This window comes from Episyrphus balteatus, chromosome 3, assembly GCF_945859705.1.
Source record: "Episyrphus balteatus chromosome 3, idEpiBalt1.1, whole genome shotgun sequence".
Lineage (NCBI taxonomy): Eukaryota > Metazoa > Arthropoda > Insecta > Diptera > Syrphidae > Episyrphus > Episyrphus balteatus.
In genome coordinates, this window is record NC_079136.1 from 92,938,739 (window position 1) to 92,952,970 (window position 14,232).

A 14,232-nucleotide genomic window follows, 5' to 3' on the forward strand; every position below is an offset into this window, starting at 1 on the left:
AGCTGCAAAATCGAGGTTTCAGCATTTCATTTCGGTCTGGTTTACTTCAAATTTCTGCAAAACAGTCCGGAAAACAATACAAAAATGCGTTTGCAAATTTTCGCTTTTCGAACCAATGCACAGTGGGTACCGCCATAGGTCAAAAATAAAAAAAAGTAAATGTCAGTTTTTTAAAATCCAATGATTAAACAACATTCTACAATCTCCCATCGAACCAAAACCAAAAAAACTTTTACGGTTACCCCTTTTTTCATTTCGTAATAGCCATTCAAAGTCGGTATATAAAAAAAGGTACAGTTTTTTTTATCGCTGCAGTAATAAGGGGTGAACTTGCGATATTGATAACAGGTGTTAAAAAATTGTTAACAGTACTAAATTGTTATGGATATTAAACAAAAACATTTGATAAAAATAACTTTATTTTAAAATTAGCATTAAGTGTATTAGCATTAGCTTTTGAAAAAAGTATCAATCATATCTTTAAGTGTTGCTGTTGTTTTTTAATAACTTTTTTAAATTTTAAATATTTTTTTTAGAAAATTGACCCTCCCGCCAAAACGGGGGGAGATAGACCCCCCTCCCATAGTCAACAATGATTGTATTTAACCCCTGTACAAAATCTCATTATTAATTCTTGGTTCTTAAGTTATCGTACTTTCCCCTCAAATGTTTCTGTTTTACTTGAGTAAAACTAAAAATTCGAAAAAAAAAATTGATTCAAATGGCCATACTTCGGTTAATTTTCAATGAAAAAGTTAAGTGAGCACAGCATTTTGAAGGAAATCTAATTTTCTTTTTTTCTTTAGACCAAGGTTTATGCCTATCTCAACCCAAAAAAAATATACAACTAAAAAAGCAAAAAAACTAAAAAAACGAATTTTTTGATATTTTTTTAATCATTGTTTCGGCTGTTTTGGTATGGAATTTTTTTTTTAATTTAAAAAAAAAAAAACATTATTCTAATAGGGAATTTAATTCTGTACAAAAGTTTTAAATGCAATGTATCAAAATTTTGCTCGGCTTACGAGATATATTGAAAAAACCAAAAAAGGGGCTTTTCCACCCTTATCTTCAATTTCTACCCTCTCATTTAATAGCACTCCGCGGTTTTATCTTCTCTTATAACCCATTGAACGATTCCTGCTATAAAAAACCCGTGAACGTCTTAATTCCTTTCTGAATGACATAATCAATAGCCTAGGATGAAAAAAAAATTCTGGGGATGCGATACATTTTTCCTCCAATCTCAAAAACTAAAATACTTATAAGCATGTGGTTTTTTGTTTTCCACTAGAAATTTATAAGACCATTGAATTATGTAAAAAAATTGTACCTTTTATTTAAAAAAATGGAAAAAAATAAACTTGAAAAAAAAATTTTTTTTTTCTAAAATTATGTTTTTGAAATTAAATTTCTCAGAACATATTTGCTCAGCCAACTTAAATTAAAGACTTAGTTCAAGAACAATATTATAGCTTTCGAAAAACATATACAAAACCAAAATGTCTTTTTTCGATGTTTTTTATAAATTTTTTCCCCATTCTAAGTCAAAATGCCCTCCCGTGTATACAAAAATGCTTATAACTAAAAAAAGGGATCAGGTACGATTTTGAAGTTTACATATTTAGAATCCTGAAATCAGTCCGAACAATCCTGCATCATCACTTTTGGGGTCTATTTTTGTAAAACCTGCCGCGTCTTCAAGATCACCGTGTAAGGGTAAGGTGCTCGACTGACAGTCAGGTTCCATATCCGGCATTAACCATTTTTTTTTTACCTTTTTTTATTTTTCTTCAAAATGAAAAAAATTTAAAAAAAACTGACTTGATGCATTTTTTTTGCAATAAGAAATCATATAAAATGATAATACAGGCGTTTCATTAAAAAAAAAAATGGTCATTATGTATTTGACCGCACTTTGTATGGGAGGGTACCCACTGTGCAATGTTGTTAAGGCTTAAGGCTGTATCCACGTCTAGGAGATGAAGGGGGCCTCCAAGAAAATGTGGATACAGGGCCCCCAAAGGGCTAGTTACGCTACTGAATCACGATTTAAATTTCACGAAATCTATAGTCTGTAATATGAAATCACTCAAGACGACTATCTTAACATGGAGAATTGGTAATATCTAACAAAGTTTTTTAAAGAAAGGGTTTATGTTTTATCTTCTTATCCGCACAAAAAAACACAAGTTCCCGTACCACATAAATCAGTATTGAAACACCATAAAGTACTCAAAATATTGCCAATCAATTTCAACTTCATTGCACATAACAAAAAAAAAAAAAAGATAATTTGAAGGTCGCATATAAATTTCTATTTTTTGTTATACCCTTTTGTCAAAAATAAGAAAGCAATAAGTTGCCCAATTGAATGGATAAAGTTTATTCCTAAACAAGATTGAACAACTATCATTCTCGTCTTGACATCATTTGACAGTCAATAATTTCAATTATCTGATATTTATCGATTTTTAAATCAGGCATTTTTATGTTAACTTGTGTCTACGCAGCATTTTTTTATGTAAATTCTTATGGCACACGAAAGTAGAACCAGACATTACCATACATTTTGACAATTGATCATTTCACGCATTATTTACTTTATTGATTAAATTTTAAATTTAAATAAAAATCTTTCTTTTTTGTTTCTTAGACAATTGATGGGGAATCCTTTAAAATCCTTATCGGCTGAAACATTTGCAAGGAATAATTTATTGGACGCACTGTAAGTAAAATACACAAATGTTGTCATTAAAACGATTTATTTTTATTAAAGCTTTTATTTAGTTATTTAGGCCCATTTGCTCATACTGATCGTAAAATTGAATCATAGCTAGGACGAACATAGCCTTTATGTTTTTCTTAGTTTATTCTAAGTTTCTAAAAAATATATATGTTCAACCTAGCAATGTTTTACTTTCATGCGAGAAATCGCTGAGAACTTCAAATTTAAACTTCAAATCGATACAAACGTCAGTAAATTTTATTTGTTTTTGAGCAATCAAGCTGAAATTTTTAAACAATGTTGGTATTTTGTGGTTTTTATTGAAGAAAATAGTTAAATAATAGTGAAAGTGGCAAAAAATAAGTGTCTGGTTTTTTAAACAAAAATTATTCATGTGAAGGATTTTTTTTGTAAATGTGTTTGTGTGTCACAATAAGTGACAGATAATTGATAAACACTTCTATAAACATTTATGCAGCCAATTTTACCATGGTTAACATGTTAAAAAGTGAGTTTACCATTCTTAAATCAATAACAGATGTTAATTTAATGGACAAAATCATTTTTTAAGGGATAATATGGTTTTTTGCTCAATTAAAATTTCTTATGTAAAACATAAAACCCTTAGGTTCTACTATTTCTTGCCCCTAAGTTATGTTAAACTTAGAGAAATTTTTGACACAATTTGAAGTTCGTGCAAACGACTATGTAGAGTTTAAGGGTTTATGTTTCACATAAAGATTTAAGTTCCGTTTCAGCAAATGGGCCTTAAATATTTTTAATTTTGTTATGTTTTAAAATTTGATATATTCATGCATCTTATAGAATAAGATTCCGCCATACGTTCATTGAAAGAAACAAAACGTGCTAGAATGTCTGCCCCATTGCTCTGCAGAAGTAAGAGTTACCAGGTGCTCAGTAGGCCTTTACCAATATCTATCTTGTCTAAAAAGTAAAAATTATGCGGGCAAATGCAGATGTTGTTATTATGAAAACATTAGTGTAGAATTCACAACCCAAAAATGAGCAAACCATTAGGTTGCCACGATTTAAAAACACATTGTTTCTGCATCTTGAAAAAAAAAATGCAAATAATCCAGCCACCCGAACTCCCACAAACTTTTGGTTTTCAGTTATGAATAGAGTCTTAAAAGTCCTTTCTTTTGATGTCTCATTCGATGGATTTGGAGAAATTTTTTTAAAATTCCATTTTTTCAGACAAGGGGTAACCCTTGGATAATTTTTGAAAATTTAAAAAAAATAAATTTGTATTTTTTGCAAATAATTCAGCAACCCCGAACTCCTACAAACTTTTGGTTTTCAGTTATTAAAAGAGTCTAAAAAGTCCTTTCTTTTGATGTCTCATTCGATGGATTTGGAGAAAAATTTTGAAAATTCCGTTTTTTTTTAGACAAGGGGTACCCCTTGGATATAATTTTCGAAAATCTTAAAAAAATAAATTTGTAATTTTTTTTCTGAATGCATAGTCCTGTTCACTGTGATCTCGTATCTGTAAACCAAAACTTGTTTTGAGACTTTGATCCGATCCGATATCTGATTCCGAATGAAGAAACAAAAAAAATATACTTCGATTGTAAATAATTCAGCAACCCGAACTCCTACAAACTTTTGGCTTTCAGTTATGAATAGAGTCTAAAGAGTCCTTTGTTTTGATGTCTCATTCCATGGATTTGCAGAAAATTTTTGGAAATTTCATTTTTTTAGAAAAGGGGTACCCCTTGGAAAATTTTCGAAAATCTTAAAAAAATAACATTGTAATTTTTTTAGCTGAATGCATAGGCCTGTTAACTGTGATCTCATATCTGAAAACAAACCAAAACTTGTTTCGACTCTTTGATCCGAAAATATTCCGAATGAAGAAAAAAAATAATATATATTGTGAACTCATATTTTTGTAAACAAAAACTTGTTTAGAGATAGTGATGCAGATATCTGCCTCCGAATGTAGGAAAACAATGTTTGAATACAAATAACTCAGCAACCAGACCTCCAAGAAAATTTTGGTTTTCAGTTATGAATAGAGCTTTTGATGTCTCACTCCATGAACTTGGAAGAATTTTTTTAAAATTAATTTATTTTCAGCCAGGAGTAGATATACCCTTGAATTTTTTTTCGAAAATATACAAAAAATGTATTTGTTACTTTTTTATCTTAATGCGTAGGCTAAGATATAACGGGTCTTGGATACCACGCAAAAATCATCTGTACCAAGTTTCAACCCATTCGCTTATCCATTTTATTAGGCCCTATCTCAGTGTACGAATGGATCAATGGACTGCATGACGAAAACTTCTTTATTGAACTTTTCCATATTTCTATTTTTTTTAGCACGAAACCAATAGAACAAGAAGTTATAATTGTATTAAGGAGGTGGTCTATTTGCCCTCGTTAAATTCAATTTTCTAAAAAGTCTTAAAATAGAAAATCATATTGATCAATTTTTAAAACTTTGTTAATATTCTATTTATATTATTTTTTTTTATTTCAGCTGGCTTGGTCATACATCACTCACTATCAGCTCTGAACTTTTGATCAATGTTAATCTATCTTACCTCAATTTAAATGGAATACCATTTCAAAATATAAACTTCCATGCTATCGCCGAAATTACCAATCTCAAATACATTGTTTTTGAAAAATTCTACTTTTGTTCGATGGCACTACAAGTGCGAAATTGTAAACCAAACTCGGATGGAGTGTCTTCATTTCAAGACCTTCTAACAAAACCAGTACTACGATACTCTACATGGATTATGGCATGTATTATTTTGATTGGAAACCTGATGGTTCTTTGGGGAAGATTCATTTATCGTGATGAAAATCGTGGAGTTACTATGGTCATTCGGAATCTTGCTCTATCCGACATTCTTATGGGTTTCTATTTATTCTGCATTGCAATTCAAGACTATCGTTTTCGCAATCAATACCATAAGTTGGCTCGAGATTGGATCAGTTCGTGGAAATGTGCTGCTATTGGTGTTTTAGCTGTGACCTCATCGGAAGTATCAATGCTGATCTTAGCTTTCATGTCATTGGAACGATTTTTATTAATTGCACATCCATTTCGTGCCCATCATCGCTTGAATCCAAAAAATATTTTCATTTCTTTACTTTTGATTTGGTTGATTGGTGCTGGAGTAGCTATTGCACCAGCTGTATTTTGGCGATCAAGTACGATGTTTTATGGAACTTATTCAGGAACTTGTTTTCCATTGCACATGCAAGAACCGTATCCATTGGGATGGCAGTATTCAGCATTTATATTTCTTGGAATGAACTTTTTCTTGTTGATGTCGATAATTGTTTTGTACACAGCTCTTATGGTGTCAATTTGCAGAACTAGAAAAGCTACACCGTTGTCACTATTGGATTGTGAATTTGCTGTAAGATTCTTTTTCATAGTTTTGACAGATGTCATGTGTTGGGCGCCAATTATAGTTATGAAAATTTGGGCTTTCTTTCGTTACCACATATCAGGTTTGAATTAATTTACTCTTAAACTCTGTATATTCAAACAAAGTTATGTCTTGCAGATGACACTTACGGATGGCTTATTATATTTATTTTGCCACTCAATTCAGCTGTTAATCCACTGTTGTATACATTTACTACACCCAAATATAGAAAACAAATACTTTTGCGTGGTTGGCAGAAATTCACAGCGCGAAAGAAAATGGAAGCTTCAGCTACGGGAACAGGATCAAATCCAGGTAAACTTATGAAAAAAAATCATCGATTTATATTAATTTTAACTTTATTCTAGATGACACACAAAGTAAGGGAATACCTTTGCTGTACAATACAACCAGAACACAAAGTACATGAAGACTTTACAGTATTTTGCAGTGTATTTTTTGTATTACAAATGGTTTCATATTGTATTTAGATAAGAAAAAAAGAACAAAACAATTTATTTACTAGTCATAAATTAATTAGATGTATTTATGTATGGTAAAAATGCTTTGGAATATAATATACAATAATATATTGATGTAAGAAAAAAAAATATTAAATTTTATTTGTAATTGTAAACTTTTCTTATTTAAAAAAAAATCCACTGTAATACGTTTTGAACTGCCATACATGTTGGAAGTCTGATTTTGAATTCAATGGCATTTTTCCACACTATTCGCTCAATTCCTCGAGTCTAAATAACTTTAATCGAAACCGTAGCCTTAGATAGTTAACCAAATATTTTCGATACATCAAATAGAAGAACCTCCTCTCCATTTCCTGTCTAAAGCTTATGGGCAAGAGGTAGGTATCTTCTGCATTCTATAAAGAAACTTGTCCGAAGCATCAGCAACTTGTGATGGGAACTATCGAATAAAAACTATCAAACTATCGATAGTTGTAAAATATTCATTCATTCGATAGTTTAAAATCATTCATTCGAATAGTTTTTTCGTTCGATAGTTTTTTCATTCGAATAGTTTTTTCAAACGATAGTTTCATTTGAATAGTTTTTTTTTATTCGATAGTTTTTTCATTTGAATATTTTTTTTTATTCGATAATTTTTTCATTTGAATAGTATTTTTTATTCGATAGTTTTTTCCTTCGAATAGTTTTTTTCAAACGATAGTTTTTTCATTTGAATAGTTTTTTTTTATTCGATAGTTTTTTCATTTGAATAGTTTTTTCAAACGATAGTTTTTTCATTTGAATTTTTTTGTATTCAGTTACTGTTTTCTTTCAGTCTATTACATAGTTTTATTTTATATTCAGTCATAATTTTATTTCTCTACTATTTTCCTTTTTCTCTTGATTTCACAATTTAATTGTAAATAATTTTATTTACATTTGAAGGAAGGACTGAAGAAAGATGAATGATGATACCATATTGTGTGATCTTCCAAATGATATCTTGAAAGTTTTTCAGGACTGAATTTATGTGTTTTATGTTGGAGTGCCCATATTTTCAAAACAAAGGCGGTAAAGAAGAAAAAGAAAGGCGACACGGTGCATGAAAAGAATAGAAGTTATCTGTCGGTCAGTGCGGTGTCATAAAAAAGTGACAAGAGAGAAAAATAAAATGCACGACTGGGGTCGCACGTACTTGCTCTTGCAGTTTAAAACACTTTTATGTTAGTTTACTTGTAGATTTTAAGAGCTGCCTCTATACAAATTTAAAGAAATTTTGTTGATGTTGGGGAAGAGCCGACATTTAGGGCAACATTTTGAAAAATTTTTATGGGAGGTACACTTTTTTGACTTTTTTGAGAAAAACTAAAAATGCAGTTTTATTGCAATTGCTTCAAATATTACGTCTGCAAAGTTTAATCAAAATCGTTAGAGCCGTTTTTGAGTTATTTGGTTTGAATTGAAAAATTTGTAAGGGAGGTACACTTTCTAAGCGAGATAAAAAAAAAACCAAAAAAAAAACAACTTTCAGAATTCCATAAAAATCATCTGTACCAAATTTGAAGAAAATCCGTCCACCCGTTTAGGCTGTGGAAATGTGTACAGATGGACGTATAGATGGACGTACAGACGCACAGACGCACGGACGGAATTGCGAGACCCACTTTTTTGGAATTCTCCATCATCGTAATGTTGGTTTTGATTAAAACCTCAAATTTTTTTTTCGACACGAAACCAATACTTGCCCTATTGAGCAAGTAAAAATAACTCTTTGACCTGGAAAGCGGAACATGTTCATTGTTCAGCCAGTGTATAGTTTATGATCCTAATTATGATCTTTTCAATCCCTAGACGAGACATGGAGCCGGAAGAAGCAAAACATTCGCGCACGCACAAACAGCAGGTATCTGTGTCAACAAGTGGATTTTGTAAAGGGTTGTTAATAGGTTAGACAAAAATATGATGCAACTTTGTGGTTGGTTTAGATTATTGTAGGTATATACTTTTGGTATTTGCAATTTTGCATGTGGACGAGCAAAAATAGAAAGTGTAAGAAAAGGAAACAAATCCTTTCCAGTGGTCATTTCTCGACTATTTTTTTTTTACGATTTTTATATTATGTACTTCAATGTATGATGGATGCTTCTTTAAGATGAAATCGGATGAAAAGTGAAAAACTTGATAAAATATTATTTTTAAATAGCAATTTTGATATCTAAAAGTTTTTTTTTTATTCGATACATTAATTGATATTCATTTTAATTAATATGTTTTTTTTTTTATTAATTTTTGTTTTGTTAGTTTTTATAGTTTCAAAGTTTATAAAAATGTCTTGTTCTTTTTTACTATTTAATATTTTTGTTATTTTTCCTTAAATATATATATGCAGTTCTTATGTATTAAAATGAAAATTTTGTGTTCTTTTGGTTTTTTAATTTTAATTTATTTACATCAATCGAGTTACAATACTCTACAGACTACGAAATAATACAATAATAATACAATAAATAATACAATATAAAATTAACGAAGAAAAAAATAACAATATAAAATTATCTATTTAAAAAATATAAATTTAACAAATTTTTAAAAGTTTCTCTACTATATTGAAAATTAAAATCAAAATCATTCAAAATAGCATTTACTTCTTTCACACAGCGATTTATAGGCTCATTTACGAGACATAATAATATTTTGTTTCTTTTTGTGCGCAAATGTTTTGCCTCAGTGTGGGTTTTCCTCTGTTTTCGTTTTAATTTAAATCATATCATATTTAAGCCAAAATTGGGCTATCTTTTCGCAACATAGAAAAAATTTGGCAACAACCATCTTCCTTTCTGATTCAGTACTTGTTATTTATTATTTAATGTAACCTCAGTTGAGAAAAAGTATTTAAATTGTAGTTAAAAAACTGCAAACAGTGAAATAAAGTATGTCCTTTACAAAGTCATTATATTAGTAAAAACTGGAAAAAATAAATGGGATGAAAAAATTGTGAGTAAAAAATAACTGAATATTTGATAGTTTTTATTCGATAGTTTATTCGATAGTTTTTATTCGATAGTTTATTTGATAGTTTTTATTCGATAGTTTATTCTATATATTTAATCGATAGTTTTATTCGATAGTTTTTATTCGAATGAATGAACTATTCGATAGTTCAAATCATTCAGTTACTAACTATCGATAGTTCAAATCATTCGATAGTTCCCATCACTAGTCCCAAGCAGGTCCCGAAGATGTCCCGAAGATGTCCCGAGCATGTCCCGAAGATGTCCCGAAGATGTCCCTAAGATGTCCCGAAGATGTCCCGAAGATGTCCCGAGCATGTCCCGAAGATGTCCCGAAGATGTCCCGAGCATGTCCCGAAGATGTCCCGAAGATGTCCCGAAGATGTCCCGAGCATGTCCCGAAGATGTCCCGAGCATGTCCCGAGCATGTCCCGAAGATGTCCCGAAGATGTCCCGAAGATATCCCGAAGTTGTCCCGAGCATGTCCCGAAGATGTCCCGAGCATGTACCGAAGATGTCCCGAGCATGTCCCGAACATGTCCCGAGCATGTCCCGAGCATGTCCCGAAGATGTCCCGAAGATGTCCCCAAGATGTCCCGAGCATGTCCCGAAGATGTCCCGAGCATGTCCCGAAGATGTTCCGAAGATGTCCCGAAGATGTCCCGAAGATGTCCCGAAGATGTCCCGAAGATGTCCCGAAGATGTCCCGAGCATGTCCCGAAGATGTCCCGAAAATGTCCCGAAGATGTCCCGAAGATGTCCCGAAGATGTCCCGAAGATGTCCCGAGCATGTCCCGAAGATGTCCCGAGCATGTCCCGAAGATGTCCCGAAAATGTCCCGAAGATGTCCCCAAGATGTCCCGAAGATGTCCCGAAGATGTCCCGAAGATGTCCCGAAGATGTCCCGAAGATGTCCCGAGCATGTCCCGAGCATGTCCCGAAGATGACCCGAAGATGTCCCGAGCATGTCCCGAAGATGTCCCGAAGATGTCCCGAAGATGTCCCGAGCATGTCCCGAAGATTTCCCGAAGATGTCCCGAAGATGTCCCGAGCATGTCCCGAGCATGTCCCGAGCATGTCCCGAGCATGTCCCGAAGATGTCCCGAAGATGTCCCCAAGATGTCCCGAGCATGTCCCGAAGATGTCCCGAGCATGTCCCGAAGATGTTCCGAAGATGTTCCGAAGATGTCCCGAAGATGTCCCGAAGATGTCCCGAGCATGTCCCGAAGATGTCCCGAGAATGTCCCGAAGATTTCCCGAAGATGTCCCGAGCATGTCCCGAAGATGTCCCGAAGATGTCCCGAAGATGACCTTAGCCTGTCCCGAGCATGTCCCAAAGGTGTCCCGAAGATGTCCTGAAGATGTCCCGAAGATGTCCCGAGCATGTCCCGAAGATGTCCCGAGGATGTCCCGAAGATGTCCCGAGCATGTCCCGAAGATGTCCCGAAGATGTCCCGAAGAAATCCCGAAGATGTCCCGAAGATGTCCCGAAGATGACCCAAAGATGTCCCGAGCATGTCCCGAGCATGTCCCGAGCATGTTCCGAGCATGTCCCGAGCATGTCCCGAGCATGTCCCGAGCATGTCCCAAGCATGTCCCAAAGATGTCCCGAAGATGTCCCGAAGATGTCCCGAAGATGTCCCGAGCATGTCCCAAAGATGTCCCGAAGATGTCCCGAAGATATCCCGAAGATGTCCCGAAGATTTCCCAAAGATGTAACGAAGATGTCCCGAGCATGTCCCGAGCATGTCCCGAGCATGTCCCGAGCATGTCCCGAAGATGTCCCGAAGATGTCCCGAAGATGTCCCCAAGATGTCCCGAGCATGTCCCGAAGATGTCCCGAAGATGTAACGAAGATGTCCCGAAGATTTCCCGAGCATGTCCCGAAGATGTCCCGAAGATGTCCCGAGCATGTCCCAAAGATGTCCCGAAGATGTCCCGAAGATGTCCCGAAGATGTCCCGAAGATGTCCCGAGCATGTCCCGCAGATGTCCCGAAGATGTCCCGAAGATGTCCCGAAGATGTCCCGAGCATGTCCCGAAGATGTCCCGAAGATGTCCCGAAGATGTAACGAAGATGTCCCGAAGATTTCCCGAGCATGTCCCGAAGATGTCCCGAAGATGTCCCGAAGATGTCCCGAAGATGTCCCGAGCATGTCCCAAAGATGTCCCGAACATGACCCGAAGATGTCCCGAGCATGTCCCGAGCATGTCCCGAAGATGTCCCGAGGATGTCCCGAAGATGTCCCGAGCATGTCCCGAAGATGTCCCGAAGATGTCCCGAAGATGTCCCGAAGAAATCCCGAAGATGTCCCGAAGATGTCCCGAAGATGACCCAAAGATGTCCCGAGCATGTCCCGAGCATGTCCCGAGCATGTTCCGAGCATGTCCCGAGCATGTCCCGAGCATGTCCCGAGCATGTCCCGAGCATGTCCCGAAGATGTCCCGAAGATGTCCCGAGCATGTCCCGAGCATGTCCCGAAGATGTCCCGAAGATGTCAGGAGCATGTCCCGAAGATGTCCCGAAGATGTCCCGAACATGTCCCGAAGATGTCCCGAAGATGTCCCGAAGATGTCCCGAGCATGTCCCGAAGATGTCCCGAGCATGTCCCGAAGATGTCCTGAAGATGTCCCGAAGATGTCCCGAAGATGTTCCGAGGATGTCCCGAAGATATCCCGAAGATGTCCCGAAGATGTCCCGAAGATGTCCCGAAGATGTCCCGAGCATGTCCCGAAGATGTCCCGAGCATGTCCCGAAGATGTCCCGAAGATGACCCGAAGATGTCCCGAGCATGTCCCGAGCATGTCCCGAAGATGTCCCGAAGATGTCCCGAAGATGTCCCGAAGATGTCCCGAAGATGTCCCGAGGATGTCCCGAAGATGTCCCGAAGATGACCCGAAGATGTCCCGAGCATGTCCCGAAGATGTCCCGAGCATGTCCCGAAGATGTCCCGAAGATGTCCCGAAGATGTCCCGAGCATGTCTCGAAAATGTCCCGAAGATGTCCCGAAGATGTCCCGAGGATGTCCCGAGCATGTCCCAAAGATGTCCCGAAGATGTCCCGAAGATATCCCAAAGATGTCCCGAAGATGTCCCGAAGATGTCCCGAAGATGTCCCGAAGATGTCCCGAGCATGTCCCAAAGATGTCCCGAAGATGTCCCGAAGATGTCCCGAAGATGTCCCGAGCATGTCTCAAAGATGTCCCGAAGATGTCCCGAAGATGTCCCGAAGATGTCCCGAGCATGTCCCGAGCATGTCCCGCAGATGTCCCGAAGATGTCCCGAGCATGTCCCGAAGATGTCCCGAAGATATCCCGAAGATGTCCCGAGCATGTCCCGAAGATGTCCCGAAGATGTCCCGAGCATGTCCCGAAGATGTCCCGAGCATGTCCCGAAGATGTCCCGAAGATGACCCGAAGATGTCCCGAGCATGTCCCGAGCATGTCCCGAAGATGTCCCGAAGATGTCCCGAAGATGTCCCGAAGATGTCCCGAAGATGTCCCGAAGATGTCCCGAGCATGTCAAGAAGATGTCCCGAAGATGTCCCTAGCATGTCCCAAAGATGTCCCGAAGATATCCCGAAGATGTCCCGAGCATGTCCCGAAGATGTCCCGAAGATGTCCCGAGCATGTCCCGAAGATGTCCCGAGCATGTCCCGAAGATGTCCCGAAGATGTCCCGAAGATGTCCCGAGCATGTCCCGAGCATGTCCCGAAGATGTCCCGAAGATGTCCCGAAGAAATCCCGAAGATGTCCCGAAGATGTCCCGAAGATGTCCCGAGCATGTCCCAAAGATGTCCCGAAGATGTCCCGAAGATGTCCCGAAGATGTCCCGAGCATGTCCCGAAGATGTCCCGAGGATGTCCCGAAGATGTCCCAAAGATGTCCCGAAGATGTCCCGAAGATGTCCCGAAGATGTCCCGAAGATGTCCCGAGCATGTCCCGCAGATGTCCCAAAGATGTCCCGAAGATGTCCCGAAGATGTCCCCAAGATGTCCCGAGCATGTCCCGAAGATGTCCCGAAGATGTAACGAAGATGTCCCGAAGATTTCCCGAGCATGTCCCGAAGATGTCCCGAAGATGTCCCGAAGATGTCCCGAGCATGTCCCAAAGATGTCCCGAAGATGTCCCGAAGATGTCCCGAAGATGTCCCGAGCATGTCCCGCAGATGTCCCGAAGATGTCCCGAAGATGTCCCGAAGATGTCCCGAAGATGTAACGAAGATGTCCCGAAGATTTCCCGAGCATGTCCCGAAGATGTCTCGAAGATGTCCCGAAGATGTCCCGAAGATGTCCCGAAGATGTCCCGAAGATGTCCCGAAGATGTCCCGAGCATGTCCCAAAGATGTCCCGAAGATGTCCCGAAGATGTCCCGAGCATGTCCCGAGCATGTCCCGAAGATGTCCCGAAGATGTCCCGAAGATGTCCCAAAGATGTCCCGAGCATGTCCCAAAGATGTCCCGAAGATGTCCCGAGCATGTCCCGAAGATGTCCCGAAGATGTCCCGAAGAAATCCCGAAGATGTCCCGAAGATGTCCCTAAGATGTCCCGAGCATGTCCCGAAGATGTCCCGAGCATGTCCCGAAGATGTCCTGAAGATGTCCCGAAGATGT

General features: G+C 37.8%; 1 protein-coding gene across 2 annotated transcripts in view; it reads left to right on the forward strand.

Moving 5' to 3' along the window:
* Positions 1 to 6,740, forward strand: part of LOC129914419 (relaxin receptor 1) — a 61,880-nt gene extending 55,140 nt beyond the window's left edge. For both annotated transcript variants that reach the window (XM_055993670.1, XM_055993671.1), the window contains 4 exons: positions 2,657 to 2,728; positions 5,238 to 6,226; positions 6,283 to 6,459; positions 6,513 to 6,740. In XM_055993670.1, coding sequence (XP_055849645.1) covers positions 2,657 to 2,728; positions 5,238 to 6,226; positions 6,283 to 6,459; positions 6,513 to 6,574 — 1,300 coding nt within the window. In that variant the 3' untranslated portion in view covers positions 6,575 to 6,740. The remainder of the gene's footprint in view (positions 1 to 2,656; positions 2,729 to 5,237; positions 6,227 to 6,282; positions 6,460 to 6,512) is intronic.
* Positions 6,741 to 14,232: the final 7,492 nt, after the last annotated feature.